General features: G+C 38.1%; 1 protein-coding gene across 1 annotated transcript in view; it reads right to left on the bottom strand.

Moving 5' to 3' along the window:
* Positions 1-17,226, bottom strand: part of NUP160 (nucleoporin 160) — a 46,982-nt gene that overhangs the window by 8,059 nt on the left and 21,697 nt on the right. Inside the window, exons 13-28 of the mRNA XM_049096375.1 lie at positions 16,947-17,117; positions 16,120-16,219; positions 15,680-15,845; positions 14,950-15,077; positions 14,700-14,860; positions 13,543-13,676; positions 12,794-12,864; positions 11,707-11,866; positions 10,794-10,863; positions 10,117-10,215; positions 8,889-9,008; positions 5,129-5,224; positions 4,935-5,029; positions 4,731-4,827; positions 4,532-4,637; positions 1,902-2,062 (exon numbers count right to left, since the gene is read on the bottom strand). Coding sequence (XP_048952332.1) covers positions 1,902-2,062; positions 4,532-4,637; positions 4,731-4,827; positions 4,935-5,029; positions 5,129-5,224; positions 8,889-9,008; positions 10,117-10,215; positions 10,794-10,863; positions 11,707-11,866; positions 12,794-12,864; positions 13,543-13,676; positions 14,700-14,860; positions 14,950-15,077; positions 15,680-15,845; positions 16,120-16,219; positions 16,947-17,117 — 1,935 coding nt within the window. The remainder of the gene's footprint in view (positions 1-1,901; positions 2,063-4,531; positions 4,638-4,730; positions 4,828-4,934; positions 5,030-5,128; positions 5,225-8,888; positions 9,009-10,116; positions 10,216-10,793; positions 10,864-11,706; positions 11,867-12,793; positions 12,865-13,542; positions 13,677-14,699; positions 14,861-14,949; positions 15,078-15,679; positions 15,846-16,119; positions 16,220-16,946; positions 17,118-17,226) is intronic.

The raw sequence follows: 17,226 nt of genomic DNA, 5'->3' as shown, positions 1-17,226 counted from the left end.
ATATAACTTTTGACTCCTGCAAAAACTTAATAGCCTGCTATTGACCGGAAGCCTTACCAAGAACATAAACTGTCTGGGATCCCTGGGTGGCGCAGCGGTTTGGCGCCTGCCTTTGGCCCAGGGCGCGATCCTGGAGACCCGGGATCGAATCCCACGTCAGGCTCCCGGTGCATGGAGCCTGCTTCTCCCTCTGCCTCTCTCTCTCTCTCTCTCTCTCTCTGTGACTATCATAAATAAATAAAAATTTAAAAAAAAAAAAAAAAAGAACATAAACTGTCATTAACATGTTTTTATGTTATCTGTATTATATGCTGTATTCTCACAATAAAGTGAGCTAAGAACATGTTATTCAAAAAAATCGTAAGGAAGAGAAATACATTTACATTTTTAAAGAGATTCCTTAAAAATTTATTTCTTAAGAGAATGTATGAGTGGGGGGAGGGGGAGAGGGAGAGAGAATCTCAAGTAGATTCCATATTGAGTGTGATATAGGGCTCCATTCTATGACCCTGAGATCATGATCTGATTTGAAATCAAGAGTCTGGTGCCTAACTGACTGAGCCACCCAGGCATCTCCTACATTACTGCATTTATTGAAAACAATCATGTATACGTGGACCTGCACAGTTCAAATTCATGTTGCTCAAGGGTCAGCTGTATCTTTTTTTTTTTTTTTAAGATTTTATTTATTTATTCATGAAACACACAGAGAGAGAGAGAGAGAGACAGAGACACAGGCAGAGGGAGAAGCAGGCTCCATGCAGGGAGCCTGACGCAGGACTAGATCCCGGGTCTCCAGGATCAAGCCCTGGGCTGAAGGTGGTGCTAAACCCCTGAGCCACCCGGGCTGCCCCGTATCTTATTTTGATATCACTAACTGTGATCCAGAGCTTTCATGGTTAAATTCTCTCCATATAAATTATGTTTATTTCAACTAGCATGGGTCTTCTTTTATTTATTCATTTGAGAGAGAAAGAGAGAGAGAACAAGCAGAGGGAGTAGCAGGCAGAGGAAGAGGGAGAAGCAGGCTCCTCGCCAACCAGGGAGCAGGATGTGGGGCTAGATCCCAGGACCCTGGGATCGTGACCTGAGCTGAAGGCAGATGCTTAACTGAGACACCCAGGTGCCCCCTGGTATGGCTCTTTTTACAAAGGTACTGTAATTACCAGACAAAGGAATGGAGTTGTTTGCCAAGTTGGCCCACTTAGCTCTAACATGTTTCTGGGTCTAAGGATGTAGATTTAACCTCCATATAAACCACCTGCCATTCCTTGGTTCCAGAGTTATATTATCTATCCCTGACTCTGGGAAACCGTCTAGTAAACACAGGAATTATATACAACATGAGTTGCTGCATATATATGACCCCATCAGCATTTTTAAAGTACACATCCTTTAAAACAGTAATTGCAAAAAAACAACAAAAAAATCCCAAAAAACAAAAACAGTAATTGCAGATTGAATTAACAAAAATGAATGAAATAAAAGCAGCTACCATTTACTGAGCATTTTTTGCAGCCCAGGCAGGGTCACTGTTCTAAGAAATCTGAATGAATTGCCTCATTTAATACTCAAACAATCCTATAAGGCAGACATTATCACCACCATCATCCCTATTTTATGCAAGAGAGTAACTGGACAGCAAAAAATTAAGTAATTTGCTTGAAGTTAGGTCTAAATCCAAAATCATACTGCAATACTTCTTCCTAAAATAATTTGAAACTTGAGAACTAAAGGGGTGGTAATATATAACAAGGGTATTGCTGCAAAAATAGATGAAGTTCACAAATATCCCAGTAGAAACTTTAAACAAAATGAAGCAAATGAGGTGATGGTTTCAAAAGGACCAAACCAAATTAAGTTAAATGATCCCCAAACCCCAAGGTGGGAAGCTTTCATACCACTGCACCCGATGCTGGGTGTACAATCCACGCGTATTCTGGACGAATAAGTCGTAAACAGTTAACAGCAGCCAAATAACAGTTGCCTTGCTTCTCAAGTCCCCGCAGAGTTCGAACCTCTCTGCCAAGACGCATTCCATACTCAAACATCACTGTGCCAGCTAGGAGGTAATAATAAATTAGACATCAAAACTTTAAAAATGTGTTTTAGAGGGGAGCCTGGCTGGCTTAGTCAGAAGAGCATACAACTCTTAAGCTTGGGGTTGTAAGTTTGAGCCCCATGTTGGGTGTAGAGATTACTTAAAAAATAATATTTTTAAAAAGATGTGTTTTAGAAAATTTGTTATACTTAGCAAATACTAAAACTTTTTTTTTTTTATTTATTCATTCATGAGAGACACAGAAAGAGAGGCAGAGATATAGGCTGAAGGAGAAGCAGTCTCCTCGCAGTGAGCCTGATGCAGGACTCGATCCCTGGACCCCAGGATCACGCCCTGAGCCAAACACAGATGCTCAACCACCAAGCCACCCAGGCATCCCACAAATACTAAAACTGAAAACAAAATTGAGTTTAACCTAAAACCAGAAAAAAATCATGTGTTGGTGAGCATGTTGGAAAACTGGAACAGCTGTACACTGCTGATAGAAATGTAAACTGGTATTGCTGCTATGGAAAATATGGCAGTTCCTTAAAAAATTGAAAATGGGATTACCTGGTGATCCAGCAATTTCACTCTAGGCATATAGACTGAAAATTGAAAGCAGGGTCTTGAGGAGATATTTGTGTGCCCTGTTCATAGCGGCCATTACCCATAATAGCCAGGATGTAGGCAATCCAAGTGTTCATTGATGGATAAACAAAATGTGACATATACATATAATAGAGGAAGGAAGTTTTGACATGCTGTAACATGGATGAACCTTGTAGATATTAGGCTAAGTGAAATAAGCCAGCCACAATAAGACAAATACCATATGACTCCAGTAGTCAAATTCAGAGACAGAAAGTAGAATGATGGTTGCCAGGAGCTGCAGGAGGTGAAAATGTGAAGTTGTTGTTTAATGACTATAGTGTTTCCATTTGCAAGATGAAAAGTTCTGGACATTGGTTACACAGTAACCATATATACAACATACATAACACTAATGAACACTAAAAACTGGTTAAGTTAGTAAAGTTTATGTTATGTATATAAAATCTGTAAATGTTACTTCTGACATTCATTCACTTTTTTTTTTTTTAAGACTTTGAGAGAGATAAAGCGAGCATAAGCAGTGGGGTGAGGGAGAAGCAGGCTCCCCGCTGAGCAGGGAGCCTGATGATGTGGGGCTCGATCCCAGGACCCTGGGATCATGACCTGAGCCAAAGGCAGACACTCAGCCGAGTGCCACCCAGGCACCCTGGTTCATTCATTTTAAGTGATCTCTAAGCCCAACATGTGGTTTGAACTTTTTTTTTTTTTAAGATTTTATTTATTTATTCATGAGAGACACAGAGAAAGTCAGCGACATAGGCAGGGGGTGAAGCAGGCCCCTGTGGGGAGTCAGATGCGGGACTTGATCCCAGTACCCTGGGATCACGACCTGAGTAGAAGGCAGAAGCTCAACCACTGAGCCATCCAGGTGCCCCTGGGGCTTGAACTTACAATCCTGAGATCAAAAGTTACACACTACCAACTGAGCCAGCCAGGTGTCCTACCTCTAACTTTTAGATACATTCCCAGACAGTACAGAAGAGTAGTTTGGAGTGCTACTTTCAGCCATATTGTTACCTAATTCCAACCAGTGAGACCAAGAAATGTTTGGATTCTCTGATTAAGAATGATTAGAAGTATTAAGAAGTTTCATAATACTTTAGTTACACAGGTTGAATGAAATACTGAAAAACATCTTGTTTGAGGCTGCATGAGACTCCAGAAACCAAAGAGCATTTAACATTTCTTTTAGTTTTCAAATGAAACTATTTTTCATTCCAACAGTTTTAAAATTTATATAATTTTATTTAAAATGAAATTGACTGACTTTCCTCTCTCAACAAATATTTCCAAGTACCTGCCATATCTGGTATTTGCACTGCCCACCAAAAACCAAAAACCCAAACCAAAACCTCCTCCAAAACAACACAACAGCATTATATTTACATTTAATTCATTAGTTTTATCTCCTTAATCTGTTAATTGTATTGAAGTCATGTAAGAAAATGTCCTTTGCAGATGCATCTTTAATATTTATGCCTTGCAACATGACATCTACAACTTACTCTCAAAAGAATCAGCAAAAAGAAGAAAAGGCTAATAGCAAGTTGGCACAAGAACTCAAAACTAGCCACAAGAATTCAAGACGCCTCTGGTAAAAAATTTAGTTTTTTAAAAAATCAGACAGAAGATATAGACAGAATGCCATCTCACTGGAAATGCGTCAAGAATGTTCTAGAATGGGATAAGCACATGTCTTTAAGGCTAACAGGTAATCTTTAAAAGGGTGAAGCTTAATTTCCCCAAATGCTTATAGAGAACACTCATTCAATGGCAGAAATAAGGTAAAATTACCAAATCAAACAGCATTTTTATAAAACTTGGTTAAACTTTTAAGGTGGCCCCCAACAAAGACTGTTGGCTTCAACTGCTCACCCTTTCGGTAATTGTGGCGAAAAACGTGAAAGGCATAGAGGAGCTCATAGTAATTGTGAGTCATAAGGTCCACAGCTCGCGCACGAGATTCAATTATTGCCACAACCTAATAAAGGGGAAGCAATTAGATATCAGAGTTAGTAGCTAGCAGGATAACCCAGACAGCTGTGTTCAGTCATCAGTAGACAAAAAAAATTACCTCATTATGCAGATTCACATAGGGAAACTCTACAAGATCTTGTAGCTGTGAGCGTTCACAAAGAACTACCACCAGCTGCCGCAGACAATCTAACTGCCTAGAATGAAAAAAAAAAAAAAAAAAGGGATGTAAGGGCAAACTATCTCACTGGATTAAACAGGGCTGGTAAATTGCCTCCTCTAAAAAAAGACTGGGGTTGACTACCTGCTAGAATCAGGAATTTGGGTTAAGGCTTCATAGGCTTGGCTATTGTGACCCAAATCCAAATGATGTTTGAAAATGCATGTCCTTAAAGTAGCCTAAATGTCAAACATAGAGGGAAAAAGAATAATAACAATTAAAATCCCATATCCATGACAAATCTAATGGGAAATAACTAGATTACAGATAGTTCTTACCTGACTTTTCCAGTCACCACCTGCTTCAGTTAATATTGACGAAGCCAACTGAATAACCAGCTCAGGCAAACCAACAACATCTAGTAGACGCAAAACCTAAGGAGAAATAGAGTTTCCATTAAAATTAATATGATAGTGCACTTCAAATTGAAATAGAAATTAAATCAATCAGAAAGATAACTAGGTAAGATGAAGATTGTCAAAGATGTTGACCACAAGACAGGATTATTTGGTTAATATTTGACTTTCCTTTAGGGATGCCTGGCTGGCTCAGTCGGAAAAGCATGCGACTCTTGATCTCAGGGTTGTGAGCTCAAGCCCCACACTGAGTGTAGCGATTACTTAAATAATTGAAATTAAAAAAAAAGAAAGACTCTCCTTTAGATTCTATTGTCAAATAACAGGCTTACTGTAAAATTTCCTATTGTTCTTTTTGTTCATGGCTGTATGTTCAATGTTTAGTACAAAGTGGGCTCTTATTAAGTATTTATTAAAGGAACACACACAATTTCACTAACTTTTCCTAGTAACTATTTAGATTACAGATGAATTTAAAGCCCAGAAAATAGGGATCCCTGGGTGGTGCAGCGGTTTGGCGCCTGCCTTTGGCCCAGGGCGCGATCCTGGAGACCCGGGATCGAATCCCACGTCGGGCTCCCGGTGCATGGAGCCTGCTTCTCCCTCTGCCTATGTCTCTGCCTCTCTCTCTCTCTCTGTGACTATCATAAATAAAAAAAATAAAAAAATAAAGCCCAGAAAATAAATTGCCACCATAGCCTTATAAAACCTAAAGAGAATAATGTTTGACATAATCCTTTTCTTTTTTTTTTTTTTTAAGATTTTATTCATTTATTCATGAGAGACACTAACAGAGAGAGAGAGGCAGAGACACAGGCAGAGGGAGAAGTAGGTTCCATGCAGGGAGCCCGATGTGGGACTCGACCCTGGGTCCCCAGGATCACTCCCTGAGCCAAAGGCAGGCACTCAACTGCTGAGCCACTCAGCAGTCCCAGAACAGTGCTCTTCAAACTTTTTTGTCTCCCCATTAATGTCTGTACGCACATGTATTTACTTATGTACACACAGCTAATATGTATAACATACCGAATAAATAAATTTAAAGAAAGATGAAATACAGAAAATAGTAATAGTTTTGAATTATTTTTACTTGTTAGTACTTATTTATTCTTTTCTTTATTAACAGTATAAAACATCTTTTTGTTTTGGATGCTTAGTTTTTATTTTATACTTTTTCTTGAAATATAACATTTATTTTTTAAAAAGCAAATTAATTTAGTTATTTTTAAAAGATTTTATTTATTTTTAATCTTTTTTTTTTAAGATTTTATTTATTTATTCATGAGAGACACAGAAAGACAGAGAGAGAGAGGCAGAGACACAGGCAGAGGGAGAAGCAGGCTCCATGCAGGGAGCCTGATGTTGTACTCGACCCCGGGTCCCCAGGATCACGCCCTGGGCCGAAGGCGGCACTAAACCACTGAGCCACCTGGGCTGCCCAGGAATTTTTTAAAATTGTGAGGGTGATTTTAATTAAAATGAAGCAGTATCATAAGTAAAACAATTTAACCAGCAAATCTACTGAAATCAAATGGAGTGGTTTAGGGGCCACTCTGTATCCCTGCCCCAGCTGTGACACTCTCACTCTTCCTTCAGATGCCTTGAAACTAAATGACAAATGACCACCTGGTAAAAGGACCAACTAAGGGCACTAGGGTTGATCCTTCTATTAAGCATCAGCACATCTTGGGATGCCTGGGTGGCTCAGTGGTTGAGTCTGCAGCAGTGATTTTTCATTTTTTTTGAATCAATAAGTTTCTTTCTTTTTTTAAAATTTTTTATTTATTTATGATAGTCACACAGAGAGAGAGAGAGGCAGAGACACAGGCAGAGGGAGAAGCAGGCTCCATGCAGGGAGTCCGATGTGGGACTTGATCCTGGGACTCCAAGATCACGCCCTGGACCAAAGGCAGGCACTAAACCGCTGAGCCACCCAGGGATCCCCGAATCAAAAAGTTTCTTTTGATGAAAGCTATGGAGCTTCTCCACAAAACAAAAACAAAAACATAAACAAAACAAAACAAAAAAAACCCCAAAACAAAACAAGCAACATTTTGCACATACTTTCAGGGGATTTATCAATTCCTCAAACTTATCTAGCTTCATTAAAAATCCTTAGAATTCGGGTGGTTGGCTGGCTTAAAAGGTGGAGTGGGCAACTCTTAATCTTGGGGTTGTGAGTTTGACTCCCACACTGTGTGTGGAGATTACTTAAAAATAAATAGATAAAAAAACCCAAAACAAACAAACAAAAAAACTCAAACTGGGGTGGCTGGGTGGCTTAGTCGGTGGGGTTAAGTGATGGAGTCTGGATTTCAGGGTCCTGAGATTGAGCCCTGTGTTGGGCTCTGTGCTGAGTGTGGAGCCTGCTTAAAATTCTCGCTTATGCACACACTTTCTCTCTCTCTCAAATAAATAAATCTTTAAAAAAAATCCTTAGAATTCAAAATAATTTTCTTATCAGATGGATGGTGGAGGATTATTAAGAGATACAATCTAGGGATGCTTGGGTGGCTCAGTGATTGGGTGGCTTTTTTTTTTTTAAGATTTTATTTATTCATGAGAGAGAGAGAGAGAGAGAGAGAGAGAGGCAGAGACACAGGCAGAGGGAGAAGCAGGCTCCACACAGAGAGCCCGACATGGGACTCGATCCTGGGTCTGCAGGATCCCACCCTGGGCCAAAGGTGGTGCTAAACCGGTGAGCCACCAGGGCTGCCCTAAATAAATCTTAAAAAAAAAAAAAAAAAAAAAAAAAAAAAAAAAAAAAAAAGCTACAATCTATTTCAGTGTAAGTTCATTTATCTCAGGGTGCCTGGTTGGCTCAATCAGTAGAGCATGTGACTCTTGATCTCAGGGTCATGAGTTCAAGCCCCACGATGGATGTAGAGCTCACTTAAAAGAAAACAATCATTTGTCTCTTTTTCAAGGACTGAACAAGAGGGTTAAGCCTGCCTTTGTCGCATTTACTTTTTGGTGGGAAATGGTTATCTAAAAATCTGACTGGATGCATGGTTAAATGTTATAAAGAAGATAAAACAGCCAGTCAAGGACAGAAATTGCTCACAGTGCTTCAATCTGTATGTGAGGGAAAGAGGGGGCAGGTGAACATGGAGAGGGTGAGCACCACAGCTATTCTACATGGGGAGGCTGAGAGGAACTCTGAGGAGGTGACATAGGCGCAGAGATTTCAATGACACGAGGGCTTAAGTATCTGGAAAAAAGGGAACAGCAGGTAGAAAGGTCTTGAAGGGAACAGAGTATATACCTGGCTTGCATGAGATAGTAAGTAGGCCACTCTTGCTATGACTGAGTGATCAGAAAAAAGAGTGATAGGAAAAGTAGTCAGGAGAGGTATCAAGGGCCAAATCTTAACCTAAGGCTAAACACAGTATTTTAAGTTAATTCTTCAAGATTTTGGCAAGACTATTATCAATAAAATTCCAGTGATGACTGGGCTAATAAAATGGTTTCATGATGGGATTTTAGCTTAAGTTAAGAACACTCACCAATTTCATTAAAATGTACATTTCTCTAATTTCTCCAGGTAAATTCATTTCTCTTATCTTGGAAGTTCAGGGACTGATTAAATTTTTACATTATTTTTCTCCCCAAATACCATAACAATTTCAGGTACATTTTTACATAGGGTGATGTAGAGGGACCAAACCACACAGTGATGTACCTTATCATAATATTGCATCTTGGGAGTGGACACAATCTCCCCATCCTCTGAGCGAATCAAGCGATCCAAGAATTCCTCTTTGCCCACTTCAGATGCTGCATGGCGGAAGCAATCCAGAGCCTGGAGGAATAAAAGAATATAAAATGACTTAAAATGGACTGTTCTAATTCTAGGTGCTTAAATTCGGGGCAAGGGGGTGTTCGGGTTCTAAAGGAAAGCCAAAAAAGAAAAATTAAGACTATTAACTATAGGGACGCCTGGGTAGCTCAGTGGTTGAGCAGCTGCCTTCTGCTCAGGGTGTGATCTCAGGGTCCAGGATCGAGTCCCACATCGGGCTTCCTATGTGAAGCCTGCTTCTCCCTCTGCCTATGTCTCTGCCTCTCTCTCTCTGCATCTCTCTTGAATAAATAAATAAATCTTAAAAAAAGAAAAAGACTGTTAATTGTATTTATAATTTCTGCCATTCTAAATTCTGGCACATTATTTAGAATTTTTCTTTAACTTATCTCACTTTTTAACTTAAATGCTATTTTTTTAAAAGATTTTATTTATTCATTAATGACAGACAGGGGGGGTGGGGCAGAGACACAGGCAGAGGGAGAAGCAGGCTCCACGCAGGGAGCCCGATGTGGGACTTGATCCTGGGTCTCCAGGATCAGGCCCTGGGCTGAAGGTGGCACTAAACTGCTGAGCCACCCAGGCTGCCCAACTTAAATGCTATTAAAAAGTAAACTTTAATAAGAAAAGTGATAGAAATATGGTAGCATAGGAACATGTTAACATTTGTAAAATTTGAGTAGTATCTGATTGTTTTAATAAGTCTTTAAACTTTTCTGCATGTTTGAAAATTTACATAAATAGGATGTCAGGGAACAAATCAGAATGGTAAACTTCCATAATGGGGGGGGAGGGAGAAAGCAGCCTAAAATTTAAATATATATATAATAAAAACAATGTAGTTGAGTAATAAATTTGATGTACAAAATCCATCCCTAAAAACACCTATACGGGGCAAAAGGGTTTTCATGTTTTCTTCTTCATGTTTTTCCATGTTCTAACTAATTTGCAAAGCACATGAAAGCTGAACAATCCCCATGTGGCTCTTGCTGGCACTAATCATCTTTATCCTTATCTAGAGGATTCTGCCTCCCATCTCCCCTAACTAGTTAGATGGAGACTGAGTGTTCTCTTTGCACTGAAGTTGGTTCATCATTTGAATGCAATTTACCTTCTGTCCCTCTCCTGTAACGAGGTAACACCGTCCCAGCATAAATTGACAGGAACCAACATTGACTTGACACCAGGGACGTAGCAGTTGAATATAATCCTTAAAGGCATAAAAGGTGCTTTGTGATTAGAGAATGAATATGAGATAACCATTCCCAAGTTCTTCACAGAGGGAAAGAGGATAGTGATCAATCAACACAAAAGGTGTTATTTACTAAAATTATCTGTAAATTAAAATCTCATCCTATTAATCTATTCTTGTATTAGGTTAGACACTTTAAAACAGCAAACAGGACTCCAGTAACACCAACACATGTAAACACACATACGCTTTTCCAACTTAGCAATTTTCCAGCTTTTGGTATTTACTGGTTTAATGACTAGATGACTCCAGTAAATGATTTACATGAAGACAATGTTACCTTTGTTTTAATATAAAGAGAACCTAACAGGATTAAAAAAGCAAAACGAGATACTCTAAAAATAGTTAGGAATGACATGTTAAGAGATAAGTAAAGAAAATGTTTCTGGAGTATGTTTTGCTGCAATCAAGTTTAAATTATTTATGGTTCTTATTATTAGACAACTAAGATGCAGGTAATATTCATAAACAAAAAATATCCAGAAATCACCTTCTTTAAAAGAATGATTAAACCTGAAATATTCAATAGTACTTACCTGCAATTGTACATACTGACAATTTCCCATCAAACATTCCAGAAAGAGACAACCGGGATTGCTAGGCCATCTAGTCACTGGATAAGGAGATTTTTTCTAATTTTTGGGCAAAATTTAAAAATATTTATACATATTGGACATCAAACTTCATGCAATGACTTAAGGTAGAGAAAAAAAGAAGGTACAGAAGATGGCAGAGTACGTGTTCATTCCACATAACTATGTAACCTTAATATTAGACAAATACAGTTTAAAGGTTATATACTAGAAGCCTAGTCACATACCTAGCTCAGAACTCCATTAAGTATGGGCAAAACCATATATTTTATCCCTGGGCGATCACTCCCAATTCTGATATACTGCTCGTACTGCTGGTGCCAGTGGATAGCACTGCTGGTGCTGGGTAGCACCTACCACAGTGTCGGACATATGGAGCCATTCAATAAATACTTGAACATATAATATTTTAAAGGGATCTAAGTATTAACATTTGTGTACCTATAAATCTGGCTAATTCCTGAGGAAATAAAACAAGATAAAATAAAAATTGGGATATCTGAAAGTAAGTATCATCTCGTTTGGGCAATAAACACCCAATCTCATTAAAAATCTTCATTATATAGGGAGAATAAGAGCCTTAGGCTGTTTAGATAGAAAAAATCTTTTAACTGGCTTTTATTTTTTAAAAACAATTTGAGAGAGAGAGAGAGAGAGAAAGAGAGATGCAGCATGCACACATGGTGGGAGGAACAGAGGGAGAGGGATGAGAGACTCCACAAGCAGATTTCCTGCTGAGTGTGGAACCCGATGCAGGGCTTGATCCCATGACCTGAGCCAAAGTCAAGAGTTAGCCACCTAGCCAACTGACTGAGCCACCCAGGAATCCCTAATTGGCTTTTAAATAAAAGGATACAAAAGCTGCAATAAATAATTGGTAGTTGCAGTAATCATCTCAGGCCAGTTCAACCCAGTTTGACTCAGAGGTGCCTTTGGTTGAGAGAAGAGATGAGATATGATATGTTTTCTCGCGACTTCTTGGAAGAATAATTCCACAATTGTTTGAGGGCTAGATACTTAAAAATAAAAAGTTATGACAATCATCAACTTGTGATAGAAGTGTCAATTTTCAATTAAGATAGTCTACCAATTCATTTTATGCTTGTAATAAAGAACATAATTTCAAAACATAAAATGCATTATGGGTGTAACAGCAATATAATAAAAGCAATTTGTAAAGTGTGAAGTACTTTACAAACACAATAAAAAGCCACTTAATCAACACTGTACTCATTTTTCTTTTCACTGATCTCATTATACCTAAGCTTCTTCCTTAGGGAGTATTTACACTAAATATGGTCTCAAGATTTCAAGTTTTGTTTTTTTCTTTAAGATTTTTTATTTATTTATTCATGAGAGACACACACAGAGAGAGAGAGAGAGACAGAAACAAAGGCAGAGGGAGAAGCAGGCTCCACTCAGGGAGCCCAATGTGGGACTCGATTCCGGGTCTCCAGGATCATACCCCCGGCTGCAGGTGGCGCTAAACCACTACGCCACAGGGGCTGCCCAGATTCCAAGTTTTATACCAAAATCATATAAAATTCTCCAGAATGGTTCTCAAGTATGAGAGATGACATCTTTTGAATATTTATTTAGATTATAAAAGCTATCACGAACTTAGTAAATTTTAAAAATAATTTTCTTGAATTAATCCCCAGAGCATCAACATGTAATGGAAAAGCAGCAATACATACATAAGGCAACACCCTTAGTTTATGCCTGATTTAGGCTTCCCGGGGTTTCATGGACATCCTGTAATAGCCCTCAGACCACAGCTTGGTTATAAACCTCTCAAAATGAAAGCAGAGCCTACCTAATCTTTGTGAGGCAGAGGTGGCAAAGGACCACCTTAATGAATATGCAATAAAAGCCAAATTTTTTTTTTGAAGGTAGTTAAAAGCCAAATTTAAAATCAAATGTGTACATAGTCTAATCCTTACCAAATTTATTTGCCATTACAGCACCAGAATCAGTTAGTTCCAGTACTGACAAGTGTTGGAGATTGGACTCCCTGTGAGAAAAGAGAAAAAGACAGCAGTTCTTCTACACAAATATTACAAAGTTTCCCAACAACACTGTCCTTTTAATTAATGAGTTGCACATGAAAGCTCTACTGAAAGCACATTACCAAACAGGATAGTTTATCTTATTGAAAATGTAAAATAAAAGAAAATGTAATTCTTGCAAATAATGGATTTTCCTTTTTCTTTTGGTTATAAAGGAGCTCAGCCTACTTTTAATAACTAGTACATTTTTGTGTGTGGTCTAACTTGCCCTGTGATCTCATCTATTTTGCCTTCAACAGGATTTATCTTTACATCAAACACACACAAATATGTAATAATTATATACCTGAAATTCATGTAACATTGTGTCAACTATAGTTCGATAAAAAAAAAAAGGCATAAAAAATGAGTTTCTAAGAAAAGACAAATTTTAGAAATTATATTTTCCATTTCTACTTCAGAATAAACATTTTTTTCTTTTCAAAAAACCACATATACAACAATGTATACTTAGTATTTTGATTCTTATAAGCTGCGTTTGACCTTTGGAAAATGAAGCAGCTAAACGTTCTCTGAATATCATAAGCACATAACTGCATTATGTTTAAGATTTTTTTAAGACAATGAAAAAAATACTCAAGCTCACAATTTATTTTAAAAATAATCAGAATAATGAAACTCACAACGTGTCAACTGGAACATCAGTTGCCAGGCATTGACTTCCCCACTTAATGAGATAATAAGATAAGAGTAGAGGAGTTGTTCGGTGTAGTAGGTCTTGCTGGTCTTGAACTAGCTGACCAGCTCCCAAGATCACCTATACATGGGTAGGTAGGTAGGTGAGACCATACACAGCAATTAGTGATGATAACTCTTAAGGTTCAGATAAAGGTAAAATAGATAGCAAACACAGTTACAAAGGGCATACAAAAAGCAACATATGTACATAAAGGCAACACACCTATTAAATTTTAGAGTAGCAAAAATATCTACCCAAACATTTAACAGTACAAAAATGCTGATGGTGAAAGAGAAAAAAACAAAGATGTTAACTTTCACCGAATCTCTGAACTTAGAATTCAAGAATAGGAACAGGGAAATCTAAGACCTTCCTCATGCTATTTTTAGATAAAAATAGTTGTGAACATAGAGGAAAATTTGGCATCATCATCAAAAGCCTTAAAAGTGGGCATAGCCTGTGACCAATCAATTCTAGTTCTAAGAGTTTATCTTAGAGATATAGTCAGAGGTGTACAGACATTTACAGGTATGAAAAAAAAAACTAGCAACAAACAGGATGGCCACAAACAGGACTGGTTGAATAAAACTGTGCTAGGTAACTACATGTGAAAATACTGATAAGCTGTGTAAGGTACAATAAACTGGGGCGTCTGGGTGGATCTCAGAACCCTGGGATTGTGATCTAAGCTGACGGCAGATGCTTAACCAACTGAGCCACCCAGGTGCCCTTGTTATGTATGTCCTTTTTTTTTTTTTTTTTAAGTTTTATTTATTTATTCATGAGAGACAGAGAGTGAGAGAGAGAGAGAGAGAGAGAGAGGCAGAGACACAGGCAGAGGGAGAAGCAGGCTCCACGCAGGGAGCCTGACGTGGGACTTGATCCCTGGTCTCCAGGATCACGCCCTGGGCCAAAGGCAGGGGCTAAACCACTGCGCCACCCAGGGATCCCCTGTTATGTATGTTCTTAATCTGCAATTTTAGGTATCTACTAAAGGTCAAACGTAATAGAGCAGTGAACAAAGACAAAAGACTTCTCACAGAGCTGACATTCTGCTCTGTGTTAAGTAGATTTTACAAGTTTCCCTCTAGCAGTACTTACGGCATCTCCCAGCCTCATTAACAGATGCTGTAAGATCAAAAGGTCTCGGCAGATGAGGAAGCGAGTACTGGCAATTTTACACACACCTCTGCACACAATACATGCTGCTGTGTTGCCACCATACAGCTGGGAAAGATTCATTCGAATATTCAAAGGCTGAGCTATAATTAAGAGTAAAAAAAAGGAAAAGAATGTAAAAGGAGTTAAATTATTTTCTCTAAATCAAAGAGACATGTTTGTTGTCATTCACCTGGATTGAACCCCTTTTCCATTTCCACTTCTGTCTCGTAATCCATTTCCCGCACAAGTAGTCCAATGGCCTGGATTGGGTTCTTGATCTCCTGCAGCTTACTGCAAATATCCTCCATCACATTTTCTCTAGAAGGATAATTAGAAAACTATTACTACTGAGATTATGTAACACAGACTATAAGTCTTGTACGCTAAACACTCTAAGGAACAGGAAGACCAGATACTTTTATTTCACATAGCAAATTTTTCCTCATTTTTTTTCAGAAATAACAGACAAAATGCATGTGAGAAAATACTTTTGTTTTAGAATTTATAGCTCAGTTAAGAGTTAATAGACTAATTTATTTATTTATTTTAAAAAGATTTTATTTATTTGAGAGAGAGCCCAAGCTGAAGGGAGAGATAGAAGGAGAAGTAGGCTCCCTACTTAGTGGGGAGCCTGATATGAGGCTCAATCCTAGGACCCCAGGACCATGATCCAAGCTGAAGGCAGATGCCTAAGCGAATGAGCCACCACGGTGCTCCTAGACCATAATTTGAGTCTGCTTCCAGATCTGAATTCATGTGTTAGATTTTTTTGTTTAAAAACGGAGACACCTATTTAGAACTCATTTTAACTTCAAATCAGTACTTTGCATAGACTTGAATGTACAGTAAAAACTTGATTCTGGCACTAAAATTTGCTAAATTTCTATTAGGAAATGCACTTTACCCTAAATTCTCCTTACACATCAATAGTGATCAAATCTTCCAGAATCTGTTCTGCAGCCTTTTCTGGAGACTGTAGGTTGTAACAACTCATTTCCATCACTGCTGCCATATCCATAGTTACTGACTCTCCAATCAGCCGAAGGCATTTTATAAGACACATGACATCTCGAGCAATATCCACATCTATTAAGAGAAAGTTAACGTTCATGACTCAAGTCAATGAAAAGCCACTGATTTAGTATATACTAAAATAAAATATTAATAATTAAATGCCAAGGATCTATCTGAGGTCTTGGAGATGCTTAGGCCTCTTCAGTTTTCCTTACTATATTTATATTGTGGTAAATTGACCAGGAAAGGTCATAGGGGCAATCAAAGTTTTTTTGCATCCACTTGAAACAAAGCATAGGATTTATGTAGGAAGGGGCTTAAATATGGACACAATAATTATTATTACCATCCGATATAGCTGCCTCATCCTCTGCCAAAAGGTTCTCATCAGGCAGGAGATACAAATGATCCACTAAGGAGGAAGGCACAAGGAAAGACAGGTACCCCTGGAAATACAAATCTTCCAATTACACTTTTTTCAATGAATGTTTACAGGTATAAAAAATTGAGACCTGAATCTTATTATGAGGTAACACCAGACATATCCAATATGAAAGACACTCTGTAAAACAGGTATAGTCTTCAAAAAAATGTCAATGTCATGAAAGACAAAGAAAGGCTGACAAAAGCACAAGATTCACCTAAATAAACATGACAACCAAATATATCCAAGATCTTAGATTGGATCCTAGATCAGAAGAAAAATTATAGGCACAAGTAATTGGACAATATCATATCAATATCGAATTACCTGATCTTTAAATTGTGCTGTGGTTATGTAAGAATACACTGTTCTTAAGATACGTGATAAAATACTTAAGGATAAAGGGGCATAATGTCTATGACTAACTCTCAAGTAGCTCAAGAAGAATAAATATGTATAGAAGGAAAGCATATGGAAGTTAATAAATGATGAATCTGGGTGAAGGGTATACAAGAGCTCTTTGCGCTACTCTTGTAATTCTTACAAGTTTGAAATCACTTCAGTACTTAATAAGGTACTTAATAAAACGCAAAAAAATTTTAAGTAATGTAGAAGACTACCTAAAGACAAATGAGCTATAATTCTAAAAGAAAAAAAAAAGTGCTACAAGCTAACTACAACATATGACAGATATTCTGAAAAATCTTCTGAACCATCTAAAGGAGTTCTACATGCTTTAGTGCCCTTACTTTTTTCAGCAGGCACACCATGTTTGTGTGTGGATTCAAATGTAGGGCAAGAGGATGAGAGAGGGCTTCTTGGTACTGAAGACAACAGGCATAGAACTTGCACCAGAATTCCTGTTGTAAATTTCGAAACTCCTCCTGGGAAAACTCATACTCTGTCACACTTCCTTGGAGCTGGCAAAGAAGAAAAAGGGCGGGGGGGAGGGAGATAGACACTCTTAATACCATTTGGGATCTTTCTTTCCTAAAACATAATCATCTAATATCATTTTACTCAGTTATA

Source organism: Canis lupus, chromosome 18 (genome assembly GCF_003254725.2).
Source record: "Canis lupus dingo isolate Sandy chromosome 18, ASM325472v2, whole genome shotgun sequence".
In the NCBI taxonomy this organism is placed as follows: domain Eukaryota; kingdom Metazoa; phylum Chordata; class Mammalia; order Carnivora; family Canidae; genus Canis; species Canis lupus.
Note: the sequence above shows the minus strand (reverse complement) of the source record. Positions and strands in the feature narration are given on the sequence as shown.